The 21258-nt window shown below is 39.6% G+C and overlaps 1 protein-coding gene across 1 annotated transcript; it reads left to right on the top strand.

Moving 5' to 3' along the window:
- Window positions 1-3028: 3028 nt before the first annotated feature.
- On the top strand, window positions 3029-5154 carry LOC118833145 (eukaryotic peptide chain release factor GTP-binding subunit ERF3A-like). The gene has a single exon (XM_036740549.1). It carries the CDS (start codon window positions 3044-3046, stop codon window positions 4856-4858), a length of 1815 nt encoding a protein of 604 aa, XP_036596444.1. The 5' UTR covers window positions 3029-3043; the 3' UTR covers window positions 4859-5154.
- Window positions 5155-21258: the final 16104 nt, after the last annotated feature.

Raw genomic sequence — 21258 nt, 5'->3', positions numbered from 1 at the left:
GGGAAGCCAGTTAAAAGCCTATGGTAATAGTTTAAGAAAGAGTGGTGTGGTGACTGTGAACAGAGAAGGGAATGTATACAACACATGCTGAGTTGGGTTTTGAACATGTTGAGTTTTAGATGCCCAACTCTTACTGACTCCAGATCGATATCAGGGACTAGTCTTCCTTTGTCACTTTTATGGGAGGTATAAAATATTACTGCCCTTAAAAAATTGAATGAAGATAGTTTCCATACTAGGAATTTCCCCAGGGATAGTTAAGACATACAGTGGATAGCATGCTCGGCCTGGAGTCAAGAAGATCTGAATTAAAATCTGGCCTCAGATACTTACTAGCTCTGTGATCCTGGGTAAGTCACTGTCTCTATGCTAAGTCACTCTCTGGTAAATCACTATGTCTGCCTCAGTTTCCTCAACTATCAAGAAGGGATAATAATAGCACTGACCTCCCTTACACCAGGTTGTTGTGAGGATCAAATGAGATTATAGTTGTAAAGTGCTAAGCATAGTGATTGGCACATAGTAGGCACTTAATAAATGCTTATTCCTCCATCCTAATGAAATCACAGGTTAAGAATCAAAATGTAAAACAAAACACAATTCACAAAACCCACCAAAAAATTAAGGATAATACAACTCCATGCAGACTGCCTACCATGTTTTTATTTCATGTCTGTTGATGAAAACAATGCTAGCACCTCTCCTTGATCCCTGAAATGAACTCTCTCATGTTTTGCTTCTTGTATTGCTTTTTCAACCCCATAAGAAGATATTATTTCATCAGCATGAACATTTCCTCTATAGATACAAACAACAACTCTGCCCTCGGAGGGAGGTTTTGTGCTGAGCCTCCCCAGACTTAACTAGGTTGGTCCTTGGCTCCATGGGCATACCAGGCCAGGCCTGTACCCAAAGCCTTTCTACCTTGGCAAGCCTCAACAAAGCTTGTGCTCTGTTGACATTTCCTGTGAGAACTCAGGGTCACCTCCCTGCAGGGGCGGTGGTAGGAGGAAGCATTATGAGTTTCTCTTTAATCATGATGTATTCATTATTCGCAGAAGTATATCATGGAGTGGCACAGGAGGTCACAATAATGGCAGTCTGTTTAGCTTGAATAGCCACTTTTTCTTCTCGGAGTTAAGAGAAAAACATTTATTCCATGTATCTATTGAGGTTTAGATGTTTTCCCCACATTTTATTGTCTTCTTCATCATTCTCCTCATAACAATATCTCAAAATGTTCTCTTGCCCAACAAGATCTGGTCAAAGTGATTCTAAGTAAACACTTTATCATTAGCTTGCACTGGCATGAAAAATTCACATCTTTAACACTTATTCCGTCATCATTCAAGGGACACCGAATCCTGTACAAACAAGTATGATTTACAAATGAGTCAGTTGCTCAGTATGCCACTTCTTCTCATTAAAACAGACTCTTGAAATTTTGCTACCTCATCATCATTCACAAACATTTTTGCCCCTAATTTTCACAGTAGATACATACCTTTTACTTTAGCTGAAAGAAACTAGGATAGTTTCTAGTGCCTAGAACAACTCTTGAGGACATCTTTGGATTGGAAGTCAGAAGAGAGGTGTTCATGTCCTTGCTTTGTCACTTGGGCAAGTCACCTCTCCCTCTGGGCCTCAGTTAACTTGTAATAATGTGGGGCTCATACTGGATGACCTCCAACATTAATTTAGGGGCAGCTAGGATAGAGCACCAGGCCTGAAGTCAGGAAGACATCTTCATCTTCATAAGTTCAAATCTAGCCTCAGATACTAGCTCAGGTCACTAGCTTTGTGACCCTGGGCAAGTCACTTAACCCTGGTTGCCTCAGTTTCCTCATCTGTAAAATAAGTGGGAGAAGGAAAGGGTAAACCACTCCAGTATCTCTGAATGAGATCACAAAGTCAGACATAACTGAAATGACTGAAAAACAAGATTAACACGGAGCTCCAGAGCCTTTCTCCTTGTGCTATATGCAGTTGCATCCCCTGATTCACAAATGCCTAATGTTCTCATTTCCTTGTATGAAAAGGAATAGCCACAGTCCCCTTCTCTCCTCAAATCATGGATCCTTGAAGTATCCTTACAGTGGCACAGAGTTAGAGGAGTCAAATAAATTATGAGGGTGGATGGGAGCTTCCTGTCCTAACCATTCTGGAGGCGGAAAGGTGAAATACATTCTTGCTATGTCAAGTTAGAGCACATCTCATTAAAAAACAAAACAAGATTGTTCTAAACGGTGGTTAGGTTCTCTGTTCTGTTACTGTTACCACTATAGTGAAGGTACATTAGGGGACTGAGTAGGTCTTTGTGGACTGGCCTGGGTATCATTATTAACATTGTGTCCATGGGAAAATGTGTTCTGATTTCTAAGTGCTTGACTTAAAAACGTTTTGGGGGGAATGCCACCTATCTTGAAAGCAGACACTATCTATATTTGGTTACTTATTCAAATAATCTAGACTGGTGTGTAGAAGGGGTAGGAGGTGCGCTTGCGATTCATTGATACAAAGAACTCCCAGAAACTCCCTCTATCAATACAGATGTGCGCATGCTTTGTGATTTGCAATCTTATGGTTACCTAAGGATTGAAAGATTAAGTGGGAGTCTTAAGCTGTAGCGGTGCCGCTGAGCTTTGTGTCTTCCTCCCGCTATTCCCTCTTCTCTCGACTCCCTTTCCCCCAGTCAGCGCATCCCGCTCCGCCCCCCCTCCCGTCCCTTCCCCCCCCCACCCCCATTTCCCGCTCTCTCCTTTCCACGCACACGGCCCTCCCAACCCTGGATCCGGGAAGTGGCGGCGGCGGGAGCAGCAGCGGCAGCAGCAGCAGCAGCAGTAGTAGAGGCAGAGGCGGCAGAGGCGGCGGCGCCGGCGGCGGTAGGGGCGGCGGCGGCGGCGGCGGTAGGGGCGGCGGCGGTGGTAGGGGCGGCAGCGGTAGGGGCGGCAGCGGCAGCGGTAGGGGAGGCGGCGGTAGGGGCGGCGGCGGCGGCGGCGGCAGCGGCAGCGACTCGGCGCCCGACTACTGGGGCCAGACGGACATGGAAGCCCGGGGCCCCGGTGGCGCCTCCCCGGCCGCCGCCGCCACGGCAGCCGCGGCCGAGGCCCAGAACCTCAGCGCGGCCTTCAGCCGGCAGCTCAACATCAACGCCAAGCCGTTCGTGCCCAACGTCCACGCCGCTGAGTTCGTGCCGTCCTTCTTGCGGGGCCCTGTCCAGCAGTCGTCTCCAGCCGGAGCCACCGCCGCCCTGGGAATCGGCACCGGAGCAGGAGGCCCTGCTGGCCCCAAGGCACCTGTGGAACCTTCTCAAGAACAGTTTGTGTTGTATGATGATTCAAATTCAGCTGTTAGCATGGAAATTTCAGAAGCCGGTGTAGAAAATGGAGAGGCAGAAATGTCCTCGGAAGAGTCATGGGAGCACAAAGAAGAACCTAGTGAAACAAAGCCAGGGGGTGGCTCTTTAGGAGATGGAGGGCCTCCGGAGGAAAGTGTCCCAGAAATGATGATGGAGGAGGAAGAAGAATTACCAAAACCTAAATCTGTCATAGCACCGCCAGGTGCACCTAAAAAAGAACATGTAAATGTAGTATTCATTGGGCATGTAGATGCTGGTAAATCAACTATTGGAGGACAAATAATGTATTTGACTGGGATGGTTGACAAAAGAACACTTGAAAAATATGAACGAGAAGCTAAAGAAAAGAACAGAGAAACTTGGTACTTGTCATGGGCCTTAGATACAAATCAGGAAGAGCGAGACAAAGGTAAAACTGTAGAAGTGGGCCGTGCCTACTTTGAGACAGAAAAGAAGCACTTCACCATCCTAGACGCCCCCGGGCACAAGAGTTTTGTTCCAAACATGATTGGTGGTGCTTCTCAAGCTGATCTGGCTGTTCTGGTAATCTCTGCCCGGAAAGGAGAGTTTGAAACTGGATTTGAAAAAGGAGGACAGACGAGAGAACATGCCATGTTGGCAAAAACAGCAGGTGTAAAACACTTAATAGTGCTTATTAATAAGATGGATGACCCAACGGTAAACTGGAGCCATGAAAGATATGAAGAATGTAAAGAAAAGTTGCTGCCATTTTTGAAAAAAGTTGGCTTCAATCCCAGAAAGGATATACACTTCATGCCCTGCTCAGGACTGACTGGCGCAAACCTTAAAGAGCAATCAGATTTCTGTCCTTGGTACATTGGGTTACCATTTATTCCATATCTGGATGATTTGCCAAACTTCAACAGATCAGTTGATGGACCAATCAGGCTGCCAATTGTGGATAAATACAAGGATATGGGCACTGTGGTCCTGGGAAAGCTGGAATCGGGTTCTATTTGTAAAGGACAGCAGCTTGTGATGATGCCAAACAAGCACAATGTGGAAGTTCTTGGAATCCTTTCTGATGATGTAGAAACTGATTCTGTAGCTCCAGGTGAAAACCTCAAGATTAGACTGAAGGGAATTGAAGAAGAGGAAATTCTTCCAGGATTCATATTGTGTGATCCTAATAATCTTTGTCATTCTGGATGCACATTTGATGCCCAGATAGTGATTATTGAGCACAAATCCATCATCTGCCCAGGTTATAATGCGGTGCTGCACATTCATACCTGCATCGAAGAAGTCGAGATAACAGCCTTAATCTGCTTGGTAGACAAAAAATCAGGAGAAAAAAGTAAGACACGACCACGTTTTGTCAAACAAGATCAAGTATGCATTGCCCGTTTAAGGACAGCAGGAACCATCTGCCTTGAGACCTTCAAAGATTTCCCTCAGATGGGACGTTTTACCTTAAGAGATGAGGGGAAGACCATCGCAATTGGAAAAGTCCTGAAACTGGTTCCAGAGAAGGACTAAGCATTTTTCTTGATGATCCTGCACAATACTGTGAGGAAAATTGACTCTACAAAAGCCTACTTCACACCGCCTTCTCTTATTTTCTGCCCATTGATAAACTTCTCCCCACATTTGCAAAGACAAATTTCACAGCAAAAGTCCACATTATGTCAGCTTTCTCATATTGAGAGCTCTGCTATGCCACTGTTGGATTTCACCCAAAGACTTTTTTTTTCCTCTCAAATTCTGCTTCCTTGGACAGATCCGGCAATAGCTTTGTAAGTGATGTGGACATAATTGCCTACAATAATGAAAACCTAAAGAAATTTTTAATTTTTAATTTTCCCCTTAGGCATATTTAGACATCTTTTTCCCCCAGGCAGATCATTCAGAGTGTGTGTGTGCACATGTTACAAAGACAGCTACCATGTTAATAAAATATTCAATTTGAAATTCTTTTCAGTATTTGAATTGCTCTTCAATAATGTTTTTTTTTAAGTCTGGATGTAATGCTGTTGCATTAGCTTTTTAACTTTCCAAGTAATTGAATACATTTTATTACTTGGACTTTTCTAAACTACTCCACCAACCTACTGTTTTAAATGAAACATTTACAAATGATATTCAAGGTTGTTGTTAAAGGCAAAAAATAGTTTTGTCCCTTTTGGTGGTTAATGCATTCATAAAACTAAAAGATGTTTGTTCAAATATGACACTACTTTATTAGCTTTATGTCAGTGTTATTTTCTGCCAAAAATAATATTTAGGTTTGTTTACTTGATTTCTTAAACACATTGTTTTGAAATGACAAACAGCATTATGTGGTTTTAGAGGTAAAGCATAATGAAATAATTTTCCTCTGTAGAACTCTACTAACCAATGAAATTAGTGGAATTCACAAAAAAAGAAAACTTGCAAGATCTGGCATGAAGTGCCTCTATTGATATTTATAGAAGTTGCATTGAGTTTGAAAACTGCATCAGTGAAAAATGTCAGTTCTTACAATTTACTCAGTTCACTCTCTGTATTGATAACTTTGAAGGCAGGATAATCCTTGTTGTTTAAAGCTAAATATGAATTGAGAAAATCAACTACCAAATATTCATGATTATAAAAATTTACACATATGGATATTTGGAGCGAGATAAGTAGAATCAAGGCCAATTTAAATTTGTGATCTAACCAATTTGAATGTGAAAGCTATTTTCTTGAATCTAAAACTGGAATTAATTTTTTGATTGTCAGGATTGTAGTTCTTTTTAGGTTGAAGGTTAACAATCTACCATAACTATGACTTAAAAATAAAATTAAGGTGAATGAGAAATGGGAAATAAAACTTTCAAAGTATTATTAGAAGCCCCTAATTTAATTTTTAGTATTGTCATTTATTGAAGAACTGACTTTTTTAGAATGTTACTTGCCCCCAATATAAGATACTATGTAATCATGTATTTAAATAATGGAGAGTCTCTTCCCTGTAACATCTGTCAGAAATGAAGAAGAACAGTCAATGACTGTTTTTCCACACAATACGATGACTGTATTTCCATTCAAAATGAATTTAAAACTTAAAGCATTTTAACTATTTCTGTTTCTTTGTAACTGTGGAACTTCCCATTCATTTAGCTTATAAGGCTACATTGTATGGACAGAGCAAAATTATTGTCCTTCAGTTTCATATTATTACACCTGTAACTACAATAATGCATGAAATTTAAATGAATTTTATTGTTGTAATGGCAAGCAAACTGTGGAACTGTTCGCTGTTTTTTCTTTTGGAATGCTTCTCAGCACTAAGGCAATCAAGTGCCTCTGGTTGAGTCTTGCCTTTGTTTCAGTCAAGAGTCTTTGATTGAATTAAGAGTGTTTGATGACCCTGCGTAAGTCACAAGAAAGACTAAATCACATGAGTTTGAGTCACATGGTTGTGACTCCCTCTGACCCTGAAGAAGTATATATCTACTCTGAGGTAAGCATTTTGCTTCGAGGGGCTCACTCATTGGAAGACCGTTTCTGTGATTTGGCCAGATGAGACTCTGGGCAGCCGTTAAGGACAACTCCCCCCCCCCCCCGCCAGCTTTGAAAACCCAGATGTTGGTGCTTCTCTCACTGGTAACTATGTATGTATTGCTATGGACAGACAGAAGCCCTGTCTGCTGATTTGTGTTATTTGCTGTATTTGTATGATTTCTACTTGTAATTTCTGTTTACGTTTTCTCTGAAGTTCAGGGTGCTGACTTTTTCCCCTGAACCAAGTGAATGATATATGTATGTTTAATAAAAGTAATGTTGTTAACCCCTTAAAGTTGTGTTACTTAGAAAAACAGATCAAAGAACTTGTGCTACTAGTAGTCCTCCTATGTGCTGGTGTTAATGGTCTTACACCCCCACAGCAGATGCTAGTAGCATTGTTATTACAATTGTCTGCAAAAAAAGATTAAGTGACTTTCCCAGGGTTGTCCAGCCATCTGTCGCAGTTGTGGGACTGAAATTTATGTCTTCTTAGCCCTGAGGCCAATGCTCTACTCATCATGCCATGCTTCTCTATTGCCTAGATTTTAACTAGGAAAAGCTTACTTTATATGGCTTATATCTTTTGGATTTGAATAAGAGGCAGCCTCCTCATAGCTGGGGGGAGAGGGGGCTCTCCAGGAACATATACTAATCAGACAGCTTGGGGTGGGATAAGGGGACAGAGTCTACATTTAGCTCCATCTTTTCTACTCAAACCTCCAGAGATGAGGGGTTTGGTAAGGAATGTAGACTCTGAGGAATGATTTTCGCAGACTAAATTTTTGTAGTATCTAAATGGTCATTGACCTCCCTACTCAGATATTAAATTCTAGCTTCGCAATATAGTAAGGGCAGGGAATCCAGCTCTCATTACCTTGGTACAACGCTTCTGGAGGTGGGCAGAGGCATGTAGAGGCATAGCAGGCATAGGTTGGAAATTTTCCAGTTTTGTATGTCTGGCTGTGTGTATGGTTTAAAGAAAAAGACCATTAATAATAATAGCTAGCATTTATATAGTGTTTAAGGTTTGTAAAAGCAATTTACAAACACGATCTCATTGTATTCTTACAACAACACAGAGAGGGAGGTATTATTATTATCCCCATTTTACAGAAAACTGAAGCAAACAGAGGTTAAGTGTCTTGCCCAGGGTCCCATAGCTAAAAAGCACTGAAGGCCTGATTTCAACTTGGGTCTTCCTTTAATTCCTGGTACATAGTAGGTGCTTAATAAGTATTTATTGATTGACTTCCTGGGATACACTACCTAGCCTCCTCTAGCTATTAGCTAGACAAAGCTTCAATTAATGGAACTGTGATTTTCTAGAAAACTTGTAGTTTATTCATTTCTCTTAGACCTGTCAGGCTCACATGCAACATGCTGTATCTGCTCTGCAAGATGGCTATACCCTGTCTTCCCAATGCTTCCCCCTTCCATTTCCTCAAAGCTTTCATATTCCATGCTGATCCTCACTATTTGATTCAGCCCAGGCTCCCTGCCAATATCTTACATAGCCTTGCCTGTGACATCAGGGTGGTAAACAGACCAAATGTACTTGAAATGATAGCTAACATTTATATAGTGATTTAAGGTTTGCAAAGCACTTCGTTATCTCTTCTGTTCCTTACCATCACCCTGTGAAGTGGGTGTTGAGAGGCTCAAATGAGATAATGAATGTAAAGCACTTTGTAAATCTTAAAGTGCTATATAAATCCCTTATTATTGGTACTATTATTATTATTAACTGCCTTTATGTCCATCTCTCTCACACTCTTCACTCTCTCTCTATATATATGCATGTATGTATACACATATATATGTGTATGTATATGCCTGTAGTCAACAGGCCTTCAGGCAGATGTTGACTACATTCCATGAGCCTTCTACTATGTTTCTGCTAAGTTCAAACATTGTTTATAGAGGAAAAGGGCCTGTAGTCAGGAAGACCTGCATTCAAATGTGGCCTCAGACACTTACTATGTGATCCCGGGCAAGTCACTTAATGTATTGGCCTCAGTTTCTTTATCTTTCAGATACTATCAATACCAGCACTTTTACTTCCCAGGGTTGATGTGAACATTAAAGGATATATTTGTAAAGCATTTAGTACAGTGTCTGGCACTGTGTAAGTGCTATATAAATGTTAGCTATTACTATGATTATAATTAAGACAGGTCTATGTTGGCAAATATTTAATAACAGTGGTCTCCAGAGAAAATGGTTATATGGATACATACTTCAGTCATTTGTAAGCAGAAGTGGGCAGGAGCAGTGTAGGCATATTTGTACCCCCTCTTTCCAGTATCCTTTCATGGACCATTCAATTAATATTAATTAATGGGTGGAAAGAGAGCTATCCAGATTTTCTTCTCCAGCTACATAACTCTCCACTGTAGGAAGTTTTGTGTAGGAAGAAATGCCAAACCTACTATCCATACACTTACAGTGTATGTTTTGGTGTGCTGGCACACCCTAGGGGACCATTCCCCTTCCTTCTTGTCCTGAAGAAAGGGGGAAAGGTCAATCGGAATGATCCCCCAGGGAGTGTCAGCATACCTAACCCACTTTATTGGAGTCTACAATAGGTTCTAATTATAGAGATACATAGGAGAACTACACAGGGCAAACACTACAAAGGAATCGAATCATGTTCTTGGCTTGGCTCCAACTCCCTATCTCAATCCTTCTCTTGCCATAGTCATAATATTCTAACTTTTTGCAGGCAAAGGCCATATTTCTTCTTCTTTGTTCCTTTAAACTAACTCATCTGAAGTCCTGTACACAGTAGGCCCTCAATAAATACAGTTGACTACTAGGAACTTCAGTAATTTTTTTTTTAATTTTTAAGGGCTGGATCAGTAGGTCTGGGAATCATCACCACAAAATGATAATTAATTCCATGGGAGCTGATGTGATCACCAAGTAAAGTAGTATAGAGGAAGAAGAAAAGAGGACCCAGGACAGAGTAATTTTGTCATTTGTCTTTATAAATGAAAGGAGTCATTCAGTCAATAAACATTTATTAAGTGTCTACTATGTATCAGGCACTGTGCTAAGTGAGGATACAAAGAAAAGCAAAAATCAGTTCCCTGCCCTGGAGGAGCTCATAATCTAATGGGGGATACAACAAGCGAATACATACCAACAAGCTATATACAGAATAAATAGGAAATAATTAAGAGAAGGAAGGCGCTAGAATTCAGAGGGGTTGAGAAAGGCATCCTATACAAGGTGAGATTTTTGCTGAGACCTGAAGGAATCCAGGGAAGCCAGGAGAGGAAGTGGAGGTGGGAGAGTGCTTGCAGGCATGGGGAACAAAGAAAATGCTTAGAGCCAAGAGATAGAATGCCTTGATCATGGAATAGAAAAGAAGGTATAAGGTATAAAAAGACTGCAAAATGTAGGGGGTAAGGCTAGATTATAAAGGACTTTGGATAATAAACAGAGAATTTGTATTTGATTCTGAAGGTGATAAGGAGCCAGTAGAATTCATTAAATATAGGAGTGACATGATTAGAAATGTACTTCAGAAAAATCACTTTGGGGATGGAATGGAGGATGGACTTTTAATGGAGGATTGGGAAAAAGGAAGAACAATGGAATGAGGTGGGGGTGGTGGAGCACAGGTTCAAAAATTCTGCCCAGGACTATATTCCCTTTGGAATTCAGCAGCCCTGATCACTGCTTTGAGGTTGGCTACTGACTGCAGTCTTTTAAGTGCAGTACGGGTCCTAGATGATGAGGTCCATAGAGCACAGAGCATATGCAATATTATTGCTTGGTTTTAATTCAATGCATGGAGTCTTGGTGAGCCTTCTGCTCACAAGGAGCAGGTGCTATGTGGTAACAAGGAGTTTTCTAATTATCTTCAGTGCTAGAAGGACAGACAGTAGTGCTGGAACTGAGTTTGCACACAAAAAGATCCATATGATACCCCCTCACCAGTTTTTTTGCACTTTTCTCTTCCTTGGCTGTTTTAGTGAGGAAAACTGTGAGTCTAGTGAGGGAAGTTGAAAACAGAGACCAAAAGAGGCAGTGGCAACAGTAGCCGAGTCCAGTGAGGAGTCAGCCCTGGGGGTAACCTGTTTGACTCAGCCTATCAGATTAGACACTGCAACCTGCAATGAGTTTGCCCAGCTGAGCAAGGGAGTGACTCAGCATTGCCTCCACCATACCCAGAAGAGAATTTCTTGGGAATTCAAGAGATGGGGATTAAGAGGATTCCTTGGGCTAGGAATGAGTGACTCTTTACTGTAAGTTTGCTGTAAGTTTGAATTTACTCTTGCCAGGGACTGAGCACGTGCAGAGGAGAATGGACCACCCAGTTTGGGGAGATGTTTTGGTATCTTTGGTCCTTGCTATACCTTCTCAGTAAATATAATAATAAAGGCTAACATTTATATGGTGCTTAATATTCATTTGCAAGAACTAATGGATATCAGGTGGTTAATTGCAAATGATCAATTGGTAGTGAGAAGAGCACACTAGATGAGAACTCAGGAGTTCTGGAATCCCCAACCCCTCAGGGTTACTCTAGAACCCACAAGGGAAAGAGGAGTCAACAGTTTTCTGGGAATTAGCTTGTGGGTCAAAGTTAGGACTGGGAGAGTGAGCTTAGGAACTATAATTTCATCATTGTGATATTTCCTCCATTGATGAATGTTGTGACTCTTCTGCATTTTAGTAGATAACCTTCATGAGTTACTACAGCTCAAAAAATTCATTGCCTAGCAGTCTCTGGTGATGAACTCTTCTATACAGGTTGTCTTGGACAATAGTCAGTCAGACATATGTCCTGTTAATGTGCCCATGTTGAATCTTTTCTAATTTTGGACAGGAATGTTCAGAGCTTGCATTTGGTTAGCATAGTCTTTGAGGACTCAGCTTGGCATCTTAATAAAACTGGTAATGTTCATATCTTACCTTTCTACAGAGTACTTACAAGAAGAATATTACACCCTTAAGGAATTTACAATCTAATCATATATAATTTAGACATATTGGATTAATCAAGGAAAATTTCCTGTTCAATTTGATGAATTTCCTAGGAAGGGAATCTTTGATTCTCTCCTGACAGAGTATCGACATCATGTGAGAGTACAAAAGATATCTCTTAAACCAAGTTTCAGTGACTGGAATTGCCTTTAAGATGATTTGATTGGTATGGACTCTTGGGAAGAAGGGCTCTGTTGAGAGAATATATCATCTTTGGTGGTGGTCTATAAAAATAAGGTGACAGACCTGCCTAGCCTTTTAAAAAAACTTTCTTTCCACCTTTAATCTTGAGCTTTTTTCTGAGTGAGGAGAGGAAGGGAACATTTCTCACTTGCCCTACCAGGAATTTTCAATAGCTACCTTCAATATGAAGCACATGGAAATTGCCATAAGTATGAGTATTGTGGGCACACAGATATGTTAGCATATCCATTGCCTACCCTATTACTGAATAACTATGCTGGTCCAGAGTCAAAGTGTTGCTTGCCTAGCAACCTCAAAGTGTACTTCCCTTTTGGGGGTGTCTGAACTATGAGACAGCACTATGAATCTGAGAGGAATTGTATAGGACTCTGTTGAAAAGCTAGGGATTCACTGGAAAGACATGATGTTGCTCCGCCCCAGCAACCCCAAATTCAGTTCCCTTTCCAAAAAACGTCTAATCATAGAATGACACTGAGTCAGAAGAACTCTGGGACCCTGATGGAAAAATGGGACCTGCTAGAGAGGGTGAGTTGTGTTGATTTTTTAGGTGACACTATGAGTAGTTTAAATGTCTTTAATGTCTGATTTTGGGGCCTTATGAGTACTTTATACCTTCTGAATTTTCTGTAGTGTGAACTAAAGGCCGTACTAAATACAACATACATTTATTAACTTAAGGGACCAGGGACCCACATTTGTGAAAACTTAGACTTAAGCTACATTTAAGCTATATTTGGAAATTTCCAATGATAAACTCTGTGTGTGAGCAATAATGAACCAAAAGACTGACATTTTAGGAATGTCCCCATGAATGATCATATTCACTTTATATTTATATTTACTACTAATTACAAAATCACGGAATCTCAGAGTTGGAAGGGACCTCAGAGATAAATTAGACCCACATATAATTAAAACTGTACAATATACCCAACAAGTGGTCATCCAACCTCCACTTAAAAACTTTCATTGAGAAGGAACTTGTTGTAACCCAGAGTACTTTTAGGTTATCATACTTTTTAGGAATATTGTCCTATTATATAGGCTAAGTAACAGTTTGAGACTTCTATCCAGTGCTCCTACTTCTACTTTTTGGGTCCAAAAAGTTTCAACTCTCTTCTGCTTAACAGTCTTTCAAATACTCAAAGATACAGTAGTTATCCTGAACCCTCTAAGAAGTGATATGCTGGTAAGTGTTTAATTGCTGGCTTTCTAGAAAAAATAAAGTATGCTCAACACATTTAAAAATTTTAATTTGTATTATCAACATTTTCGCCATCAATTTTCAAATTTAGACAATCAACAGAGCAATAAATCAAGCCCTGATTTGTCATGTTTACCAACATCCAAGGTTAAATCTTCACATCGAAAATTTAATAATTAACTCTCTGGAGTCAGTTTGAACAGGCTCTACCACACTCCTGCTTCCAAGTCTTTTCTTCTTCAGGATGGAAATCTCTAGTTCCTTCAACAACTCTTCATATCATATAGCCACTGATACCTAACTAGCTATAGGAGCCTGATTAAGTAATAACCTATCTGGGACATAGCTCTTCCACTATAAAACAAGGGTCTTTGACTACATGGTCTTTAAGGTCCTTTTCAGCTCAAATTGTATGATACTAGGTCAGATTCTTAATTAATTTTGACTCCAATTAAACCACTTCCCCAAAGAAATCAAAGAAAGTGGCAAAGGAACTATCTATCTATCTATCTATCTATCTATCTATCTATCTATCTACCTACGTACCTACCTATGTTCTTTTTTATTGAAGTCAAGTACTGGAAACTAAGGGTGTCACAAATAAATTTCAATAAAGGTAGAATGGGACATTTCTCCAAGCAAGACAACATTTTATTAACAGGAGTGCTACCTGCCAATAGAATGGGTCAATAGCTTGCCTCAGTTTAGCTAAAGACTCTAAGATGAAGACTTAGTTAATTTTTTATGAGGTTAGAACAAAGAACAGAACAGAGTAGGTAGGGAAATAATACAATTGGCTATAGGGTTGGTGAAATGAGATTGAAGACAACATGATTGGTTAGACAGCTGAAGAATGGGGAACAGAATGATTGGTTAGAAGTTGGAAATGAGGAGCTAAGAAGAATCCCCTCCGCTCCTCCTATGACTAATAAATATTCATTGTTGGAGTTCATCTGCAGGGTTACAGATAGTGGGCTAGACTTCTTTGGATAGCAAACCAGACCTTTTTGAAGGATAGCTTGATAGTGTACAGAGACTAGACCAGGCATCCTCGTTTCCACCTACATTTTTTAAGGATAGTGGATTTCCTTGGGGCAAGAATAGAATAGTGGTCAGTAGGAGAGCTGGATTTCTAAAATTAATTCATTATAATCCAGATGAACTTCTGCACTAAATTCAGAGACAAAGAACCATGACTTAGGTTGTTACAGGACAAGATCAATTAACTGTGAATAGGATAAATGAAAAATGATACAAAATCAATTTAATCCTCTTCGTGGGTATCACTCTGTTGGAGAATGAGAAAGCAGAATTATGGCATATGAGTGTAAGAAATGATGAAAGGGACAATTTCAGAGAAATTGGCAAGATGATATGAGCCAGCTAAAATGAGCACAAGGAGATCTATTTATACAATGCTATAAAGAAAAAGGATTTGAGAGACTTAAGAAATATGATCAGACAATAACCGATAGTAATTCCAAAGGATTGATGATGAACCCTGCTACACATCTTTTGACAGGGAAGGGAAAAGAGGAGGGAGAAAGCATTTATATAGTGACTACAATGTGCCAGGCACTGTGCTAAGAGCTTTACAAATATTATCTCATTAAATCTTCGCAACAACCCTGCAAGGTAGGCACTTTTATTAACCTCATTTTAGAGTTGAGCAAACTTTGGCAGAGGTGATAAACTCAAGACGCAGAATGAGACACATCCAATGTGAAGATTTTTGTTTGTTTGACTACAGATATTTGCAATAAGGGTTTTTACTTTTTCTCAGTTTGGGAAAACATAAAAGGATGGGAATAAGGTAGTGAAAGAAAGAAAGGAAGGAAGGAAGGAAGGAAGGAAGGAAGGAAGGAAGGAAGGAAAAAAAAGAAAAAGAAAAGAGCCATTGAGGCATTATTTTTTTTAATGGGGAGATCCTAGAAGATGATTTTATTATGCAGTAGAAAAGCAAGCTGTATGCAGTAAAAACTTGTAGTTTCATGTAGGATCCTCTTTGTCTATTATATCAACACAACAATACACAGCACAACACAACAAACACAACACAACAATATCAACACAAATGTCCATTTTATTAGGAGTTGTTAAGTTCAGAATAAATATTTGTTTTATTTTTTAATATACGTATTGTTATTTTATTATTTACAGTATTTTTGAAATTCCTTTCTTTTTAAATTTTGAGCTCCAAATTCTCTCCACTTCTCCACCCATGGAGAAGGCAAGCAAACTTATATCGATTACATGTGAAACTATGCAAAATATATTTCCATATTAGCCATATCAAGGAAAAAAGGCCAAAAAAATAAAGTGAGAAAATTATACTTCAATTTACACTCAGAGTTTGTCAGAGTTCTCTCTCTGGAGGGGGATACCATTTTTTTCATCATGAGTTCTTTGGAATTGTCTTGGATCATTGCATTGATCAGAGTAGCCAAGTCTTTCAAAGTTGATGATCATTACAGAATTGCTATCATTGTATACATTTATTTCCCAATTTTTCTCACTTCACTTTGTATCAATTCATTTTTTATTTTTATTTTTGGAGATCATCCCAATATAATTGACTCACACTTACACCTTCTATCTATGTAGACTCCTTCTAACTGCCCTAATAATGATAAAGTGCATAGGAACTACATGCATCATCTTCACATATGGGAATGTAACTTTATTGAGTCTCTTATGATTGCTTTTTCAAGTTTTCCTTTTTATGTTTCTCTCGAGTTTTCTGTCTGAATGTCAAATTTTGTATTCAGCTCTGATTTTTTCATCAGGAATGATTTAAAGTCCTCTATTTAATAAAATATTCGTTCCAAAAGTCTATACTCAGTTTTGCTGGGTGGGTTATTCTTGGTTGTAATCCTATCTCCTTTGCCTTCTGGAATATCATGTTCTAAGCCCTCCAATACATTAATGTGGAAGCTACTAAATCTTGTGTGATCCTGATGGTGGCTCCACAATATTTGACTTGTTTCTTTCTGGATGCTTACAATATTTTCTCCTTGATTTCTAAGCTCTGGAATTTGGCTATAATATTACTACTGGGAGTTTTCATTTTGGGATCTTTTTCAGAGGGTGGTCACTGGATTCTTTTAATTTCTATTTTACCCTGTGGTTAGAGAATATCAGTGCAGTTTTCCTTAATAATTTCTTGAAATATGATGTCTAAGCTCTTTTTTATCATTGCTGTCAGATAGTCCAATAATTTCTTAAATTATTTCTCCTCAATCTATTTTTCAGGTCAGTTGCTTTTCTGATGAAATATTTCACTTCTTCTTCTATTTGTTTTCATTAGCTTCCACTTGCCCAATTTTAATTTTTAAAGAATTATTTTCCTCAGTGAATTTTTGTATTTCTTTTTCCACTTGGTCAGTTCTAATTTTTAAGGAGTTTGTTTTTTCTTCAGTGAAATTTGTGCCCCTTTTACCATATTAAGCCAATCCTGCTTTTTAAGGTGTTACTTTCTTCAGTATTTTTTGTGCCTCTTTTACCAAGCCGCCAATTCTCTTTTCATAATTTTCTTGCATCACTCATTTCTTTTCCATTTTTTCCTCTACCACTCTTAGCTCTGTCTTTAACTCTTCCAGGGTAAGCTTGGGTCCAATTAACATTTTTTTTGAAACTAGTAGCTGTTTTCAAATTCTTGTCTTCTGACTTTATTTCTTGGTCTCTCACCACCCCCCCCCCACTTGTTTTTTCTTCTTGGATGAGGTAAAGAGGCTACTCTCTGCCTCATTTCTTATTAAGCCTTAATCATTGAATGGGCTTTGCCTCGGTCAAACTGTTAAAGACCTTAGCTTGGAAAGGCCAGGGTCCCCCAATGCATCCTGGGCCATCTCCAGTTGGCTGATCTATATTTGGTCTCTGGACCCAAAGGGCTCTGGAGGAGAAAGTGAGGCTAGTGACTTTGCACAGTCCTTCCTCACTTAAATGCAATTAGCTTGCATATCATGGCATTACCTCCCTGATATCATAGTCTTCTTCAAGAGCAAAGGACACATAGCAACCTCTGGTCTTCCTTGCCACCATGGTAACTTTTTATAGTCAGCTTTTTGAGCAGCATGTGTGTATCTGTGTGTGTATCTGTGTGTGTATGTGTGTGTGTGTGTGTGTGTGTGTGTGTGGAGGGGAAGATTAGCTTTTTGTGGTAGTAGCTTTTTTGTTGTTATGTGCTTGTTTTCAGCCTATTTATTGACTTTGAACTTTATGTTAAAGTTGGACTCTGCCCCTCTAGGGATAGGGAGGCACTGTCCCAAATTTTTGAACTTTTTCATGCTGATGTTTTCAGACCTAGTTTTGGGGGTCAGTAAGTTTTTCCTACTTCCAAGATGTAGTGGGATCTTGGGAGAGGTGTGGTTCACTGCTGTTCTGGTCTGTACACTATGATGTTGAGTGGTGACTTCATAAAACCTGAGTTTTAGGAAGATCAATTTGACAGCTAAGTGAAAGATGGACTAGAGTGGGGGGAGACTTGAGGTAGGCAGGCAGACCAACCAGCAAGCCATTATGACAGTCCTGGGGTGATCTGATAAGGACCTGCACCAGGCTGATTACAGTGTCAGAGGAGAACAGGAAGTATATACTAGAGATGTTACAAAAGTAGAAAAGATGAAACATGGAAACTGATTGAATATGAGTAGGATGAGAGTAAGAAGTTGAGGATGACACCTAGATTGTAAGACTGGGTGACTGAGAGTCTAGTGATGTCCTTGATAGCAATAGGAAAACCCCAGAAGAAACAGAACACTCCAGGATTTATCACTAGTGACCAAATTGAAATCTACCCACATTGGCTAGGATCCCTCCCTACCTGCCAGAATGTGAGGCTGGCAAGGGGCATAGGAAGGTGGATATGAGGAGGCCAGGACTAGATTTGTGGTGATGGTGATAGTGGATATAGGAAGTTGAGCAAGAAATTTTATAGACACTATTGTGATGTGGAGGTGCTGGGACCAGAACTGACCATGAGGCCAATGAGATGCCCAGTTCACAACAACTTCCCTTCCCATCCATCTCTGGAGTAAGGTAGCTGTTCTCTATTCACTGTGCAATCATTCAGTTTCTATGTCCCTTCTGACCTGGTGGGAGAAGAGATGTTAGAGGAGATAAAGCCTTGTGTCCCCTCTTGGCAGCAGAAAAGCTGCTGCCATTTGGAAGCTTCATTTCTTTGTTTATTTTCATTTTTTTTCTATTTCAAGGTGTTGTTAACAACATCAAACATAACTTTTTCACTATGAATGGGTGCAGATGGGGGGATGAGTTTTTTTTTCTAGTCCAGGGTGGGTGGAGTCACAATCAATGGAGAGAAAGTATTTCCTATTTTTAATTTTCTAGCATACCCTTGGATCTTTCCCTTTTGAACATATAGAAACAGAGAGACTGGTATGAAAAATGAGCCTGAAATACTCAGGTATGTAGTTACCTGAAGGTACCTTGCCACTGAAGCTGCTGCTCAATAGCTTGTCACTGAGGTCTTTTAGTATACACATAGAGACCTTCTGTCAGGTGGACTCCTGTCCCCACTCAAGATATCTCCCACTAGGAGGGAGGGGCTTTAGACACAGAATTCAAAGTTTTTGCAATATTTTTGTTATATTTTTGGAACAGAACATTTTATGCTTGAGGAAAATACGCTCGAATTTACCTTAATTGAAGCAGTCCTAGACATCAAGGATTAGTTCAATTAACAATAAATAAGAACTTCCTGGTTTTAATTCCTATTGATTAAGCCAAGGAAAAGCAACTGAGAGACATAGAATCTTCAAGCCTGAAAAAGCTTTTAAGAAGCAATCAACAAAACATGTATTAAGTACCTTTATGTGCAAGGCACTATGTTAGACTTTGGTAATACAAAGATAAAAAAATGACTGTCCTTGATCTCAAGGACTATATATTCTATTTAGGGAAAATGGCACATGCACAAAGACAAGGTATGATGGGAACAGAGGTGTGCTGGAGCTAGTCTGCACTTAGTACAGGAGAGCTGATTGTTAAATTTTAAGTGTGATCATTTATACCTTGGAAATGGGCAAATGCTACAAATTAGGGCATGATTTATTGTTTTGTTGATTGTCTGGATTTAAGAAATTGATGGAAAAATGTAAGTAATTGAGATTGAACTTAAAAGTATGGTGTTCATACATTTCACCCCCTGGACAGCTAGTTGTTAAACATATACCACTACATCCCTGAATGAGAACAAACAGAAGATCCTGTCAAAGTGCTCTAGGAAGATTTAAGGCACCTACTATGTTCCAGCCACTATGCTAACTGCTTTCCTTTTGATATTTACAGCAGCCTGCTGAAGCTGGTGTTATTATTATCCCCATTTTACAGTTGAGAAAACTAAAGCAGGGGTTAAAAGGTCAGAGTCACCAGTTAGTAAGTATATGATGCTGGATTTGAACTCAAGTCTTATAAGCCCGTTGCTCTACATAGATGCATATAATGAGAGGATCTTTATGAAGAAGGTGGCACCTGAGTTGAATCTTCAAGGAAAAGAAAGATTTTGAAAAATAGAGATGAAGACAAAGAATGTGTGTATGTATATGTATACACACACATACATCAAAGAAAGGGCTGATAGACAGAGGAGAAATGTCATGTTAGGTTATAGATTCAGATGGCAAGATGGCAATGCAGTGTACCTGGATTATATAGTATGTGAAGGCAAGTAACGTGAAAGTTGGAAAGGTAAGTTTAGGGTAGATTGTCAAATGAGAAGCTGAGGTTGTGTTTTATGTTATAGGCAACAAGGAATCACTGAAGGTTTAATTAATGCCTACCCATTAAGAATATTATTTTGGGATGAGGGTGGAGGGATGGATTGGAGATGAGAATAACTTGAGGAAGAGAGACCAGCCAGAAGTTATTGCAATAGTCCAGACAAGAAGTGATGAGTATCTGAATTGGAGTGGAAAGTGGAGTGGAGAGAAAGTACATAACCAGGACATGTTACAGAGGGAGAATGGTTGGGAAGTGGGCTAGACTTAGGGGAAGAAGGTGATGAGTTCAGTTTTGGAAGTTTTATGTCTGAGGTGTAGGCAGGTTATCTAGGTGAAGATGTTCATCAGACAGATGGATATATGGAGCTAGAGTTGAGGAGAGCTAAAAGGAATAGATGGAGAGATTTGAAAGCTGTCTGCTTACAAGAGACAGTTCAAATCCTGGGAAAACATGGAGAACTTAGAGGGATATAAACACTTAAAAGTAGGAAGAAGAGGACAAACCAGAGAAGGTAAAGAAGTAATGGTTCAGTATCCAGCAGTGCCATGGAAGACTAAGAGAGCTTCTAGGAGAAAACAACCCTCACTGTCAAATCCTACAGAAAGGTGAATATGAGGATTGAGAAAAGGTCATCATATTTAGAAACCAGAGTAACCCCCAAACCCCTCAGTTTTAGAGCCCATCTGAGTGAGGCTCATTTGGTCTACCCTGGCACCTCCACTCTCTTTTTTGGAATTACAGGATCATTGATTTTGAGCTGGAAAGGATCAATATTCAATTACTAAAAAATTTCATGTCACCAAGATCACCAGTAGTTTGCAATCGCCATGCCACTCACTAGCAATTCCTTGACATAAGAGGTAGAAAAGAAATGAGATGTGCCTGCTAGTATCCCTATATCAAAAATCTATTCAATTGGCAAACACAGCTTCTTAAAGTATCTTCAATGACTCATTTCCTTTTCCTGCTATGGCCTGAAGATCATTGAATCTGAAGCCCCATAACAGAGACCTAGTTATATTCCCCTTCAGTGACTAAGGCCTACATGTGTTCTCTGCTCTGATTGCTTGCTTCTGCATGATTTAGCTCCTGAGTACCACAGATTAAGCATGATACCTTCATTTGTAAGAGTTAACACATACCCATAATAAAGGTTTATTACTTTTAGTGTTATCCTTGTGTATCTGCTTTCACCTCTTAATCCCAAAAGAGGTGAAATGGACTGGTCCTTTTGAGATGATTATTATCAGTTTTAGTAAAGTGATGC

This window comes from Trichosurus vulpecula, assembly GCF_011100635.1.
Source record: "Trichosurus vulpecula isolate mTriVul1 chromosome X unlocalized genomic scaffold, mTriVul1.pri SUPER_X_unloc_2, whole genome shotgun sequence".
Taxonomy (NCBI): Eukaryota; Metazoa; Chordata; class Mammalia; order Diprotodontia; family Phalangeridae; genus Trichosurus; species Trichosurus vulpecula.
The sequence above is the reverse complement of the archived record's forward strand: the minus strand, read 5'-3'. Positions and strand labels throughout refer to the sequence as shown.

Bases quoted from the DNA above. Each gene is read 5' to 3' on its own strand.
- LOC118833145 (XM_036740549.1), top strand. From the start codon at position 3,044: ATGGAAGCCCGGGGCCCCGGTGGCGCCTCCCCGGCCGCCGCCGCCACG.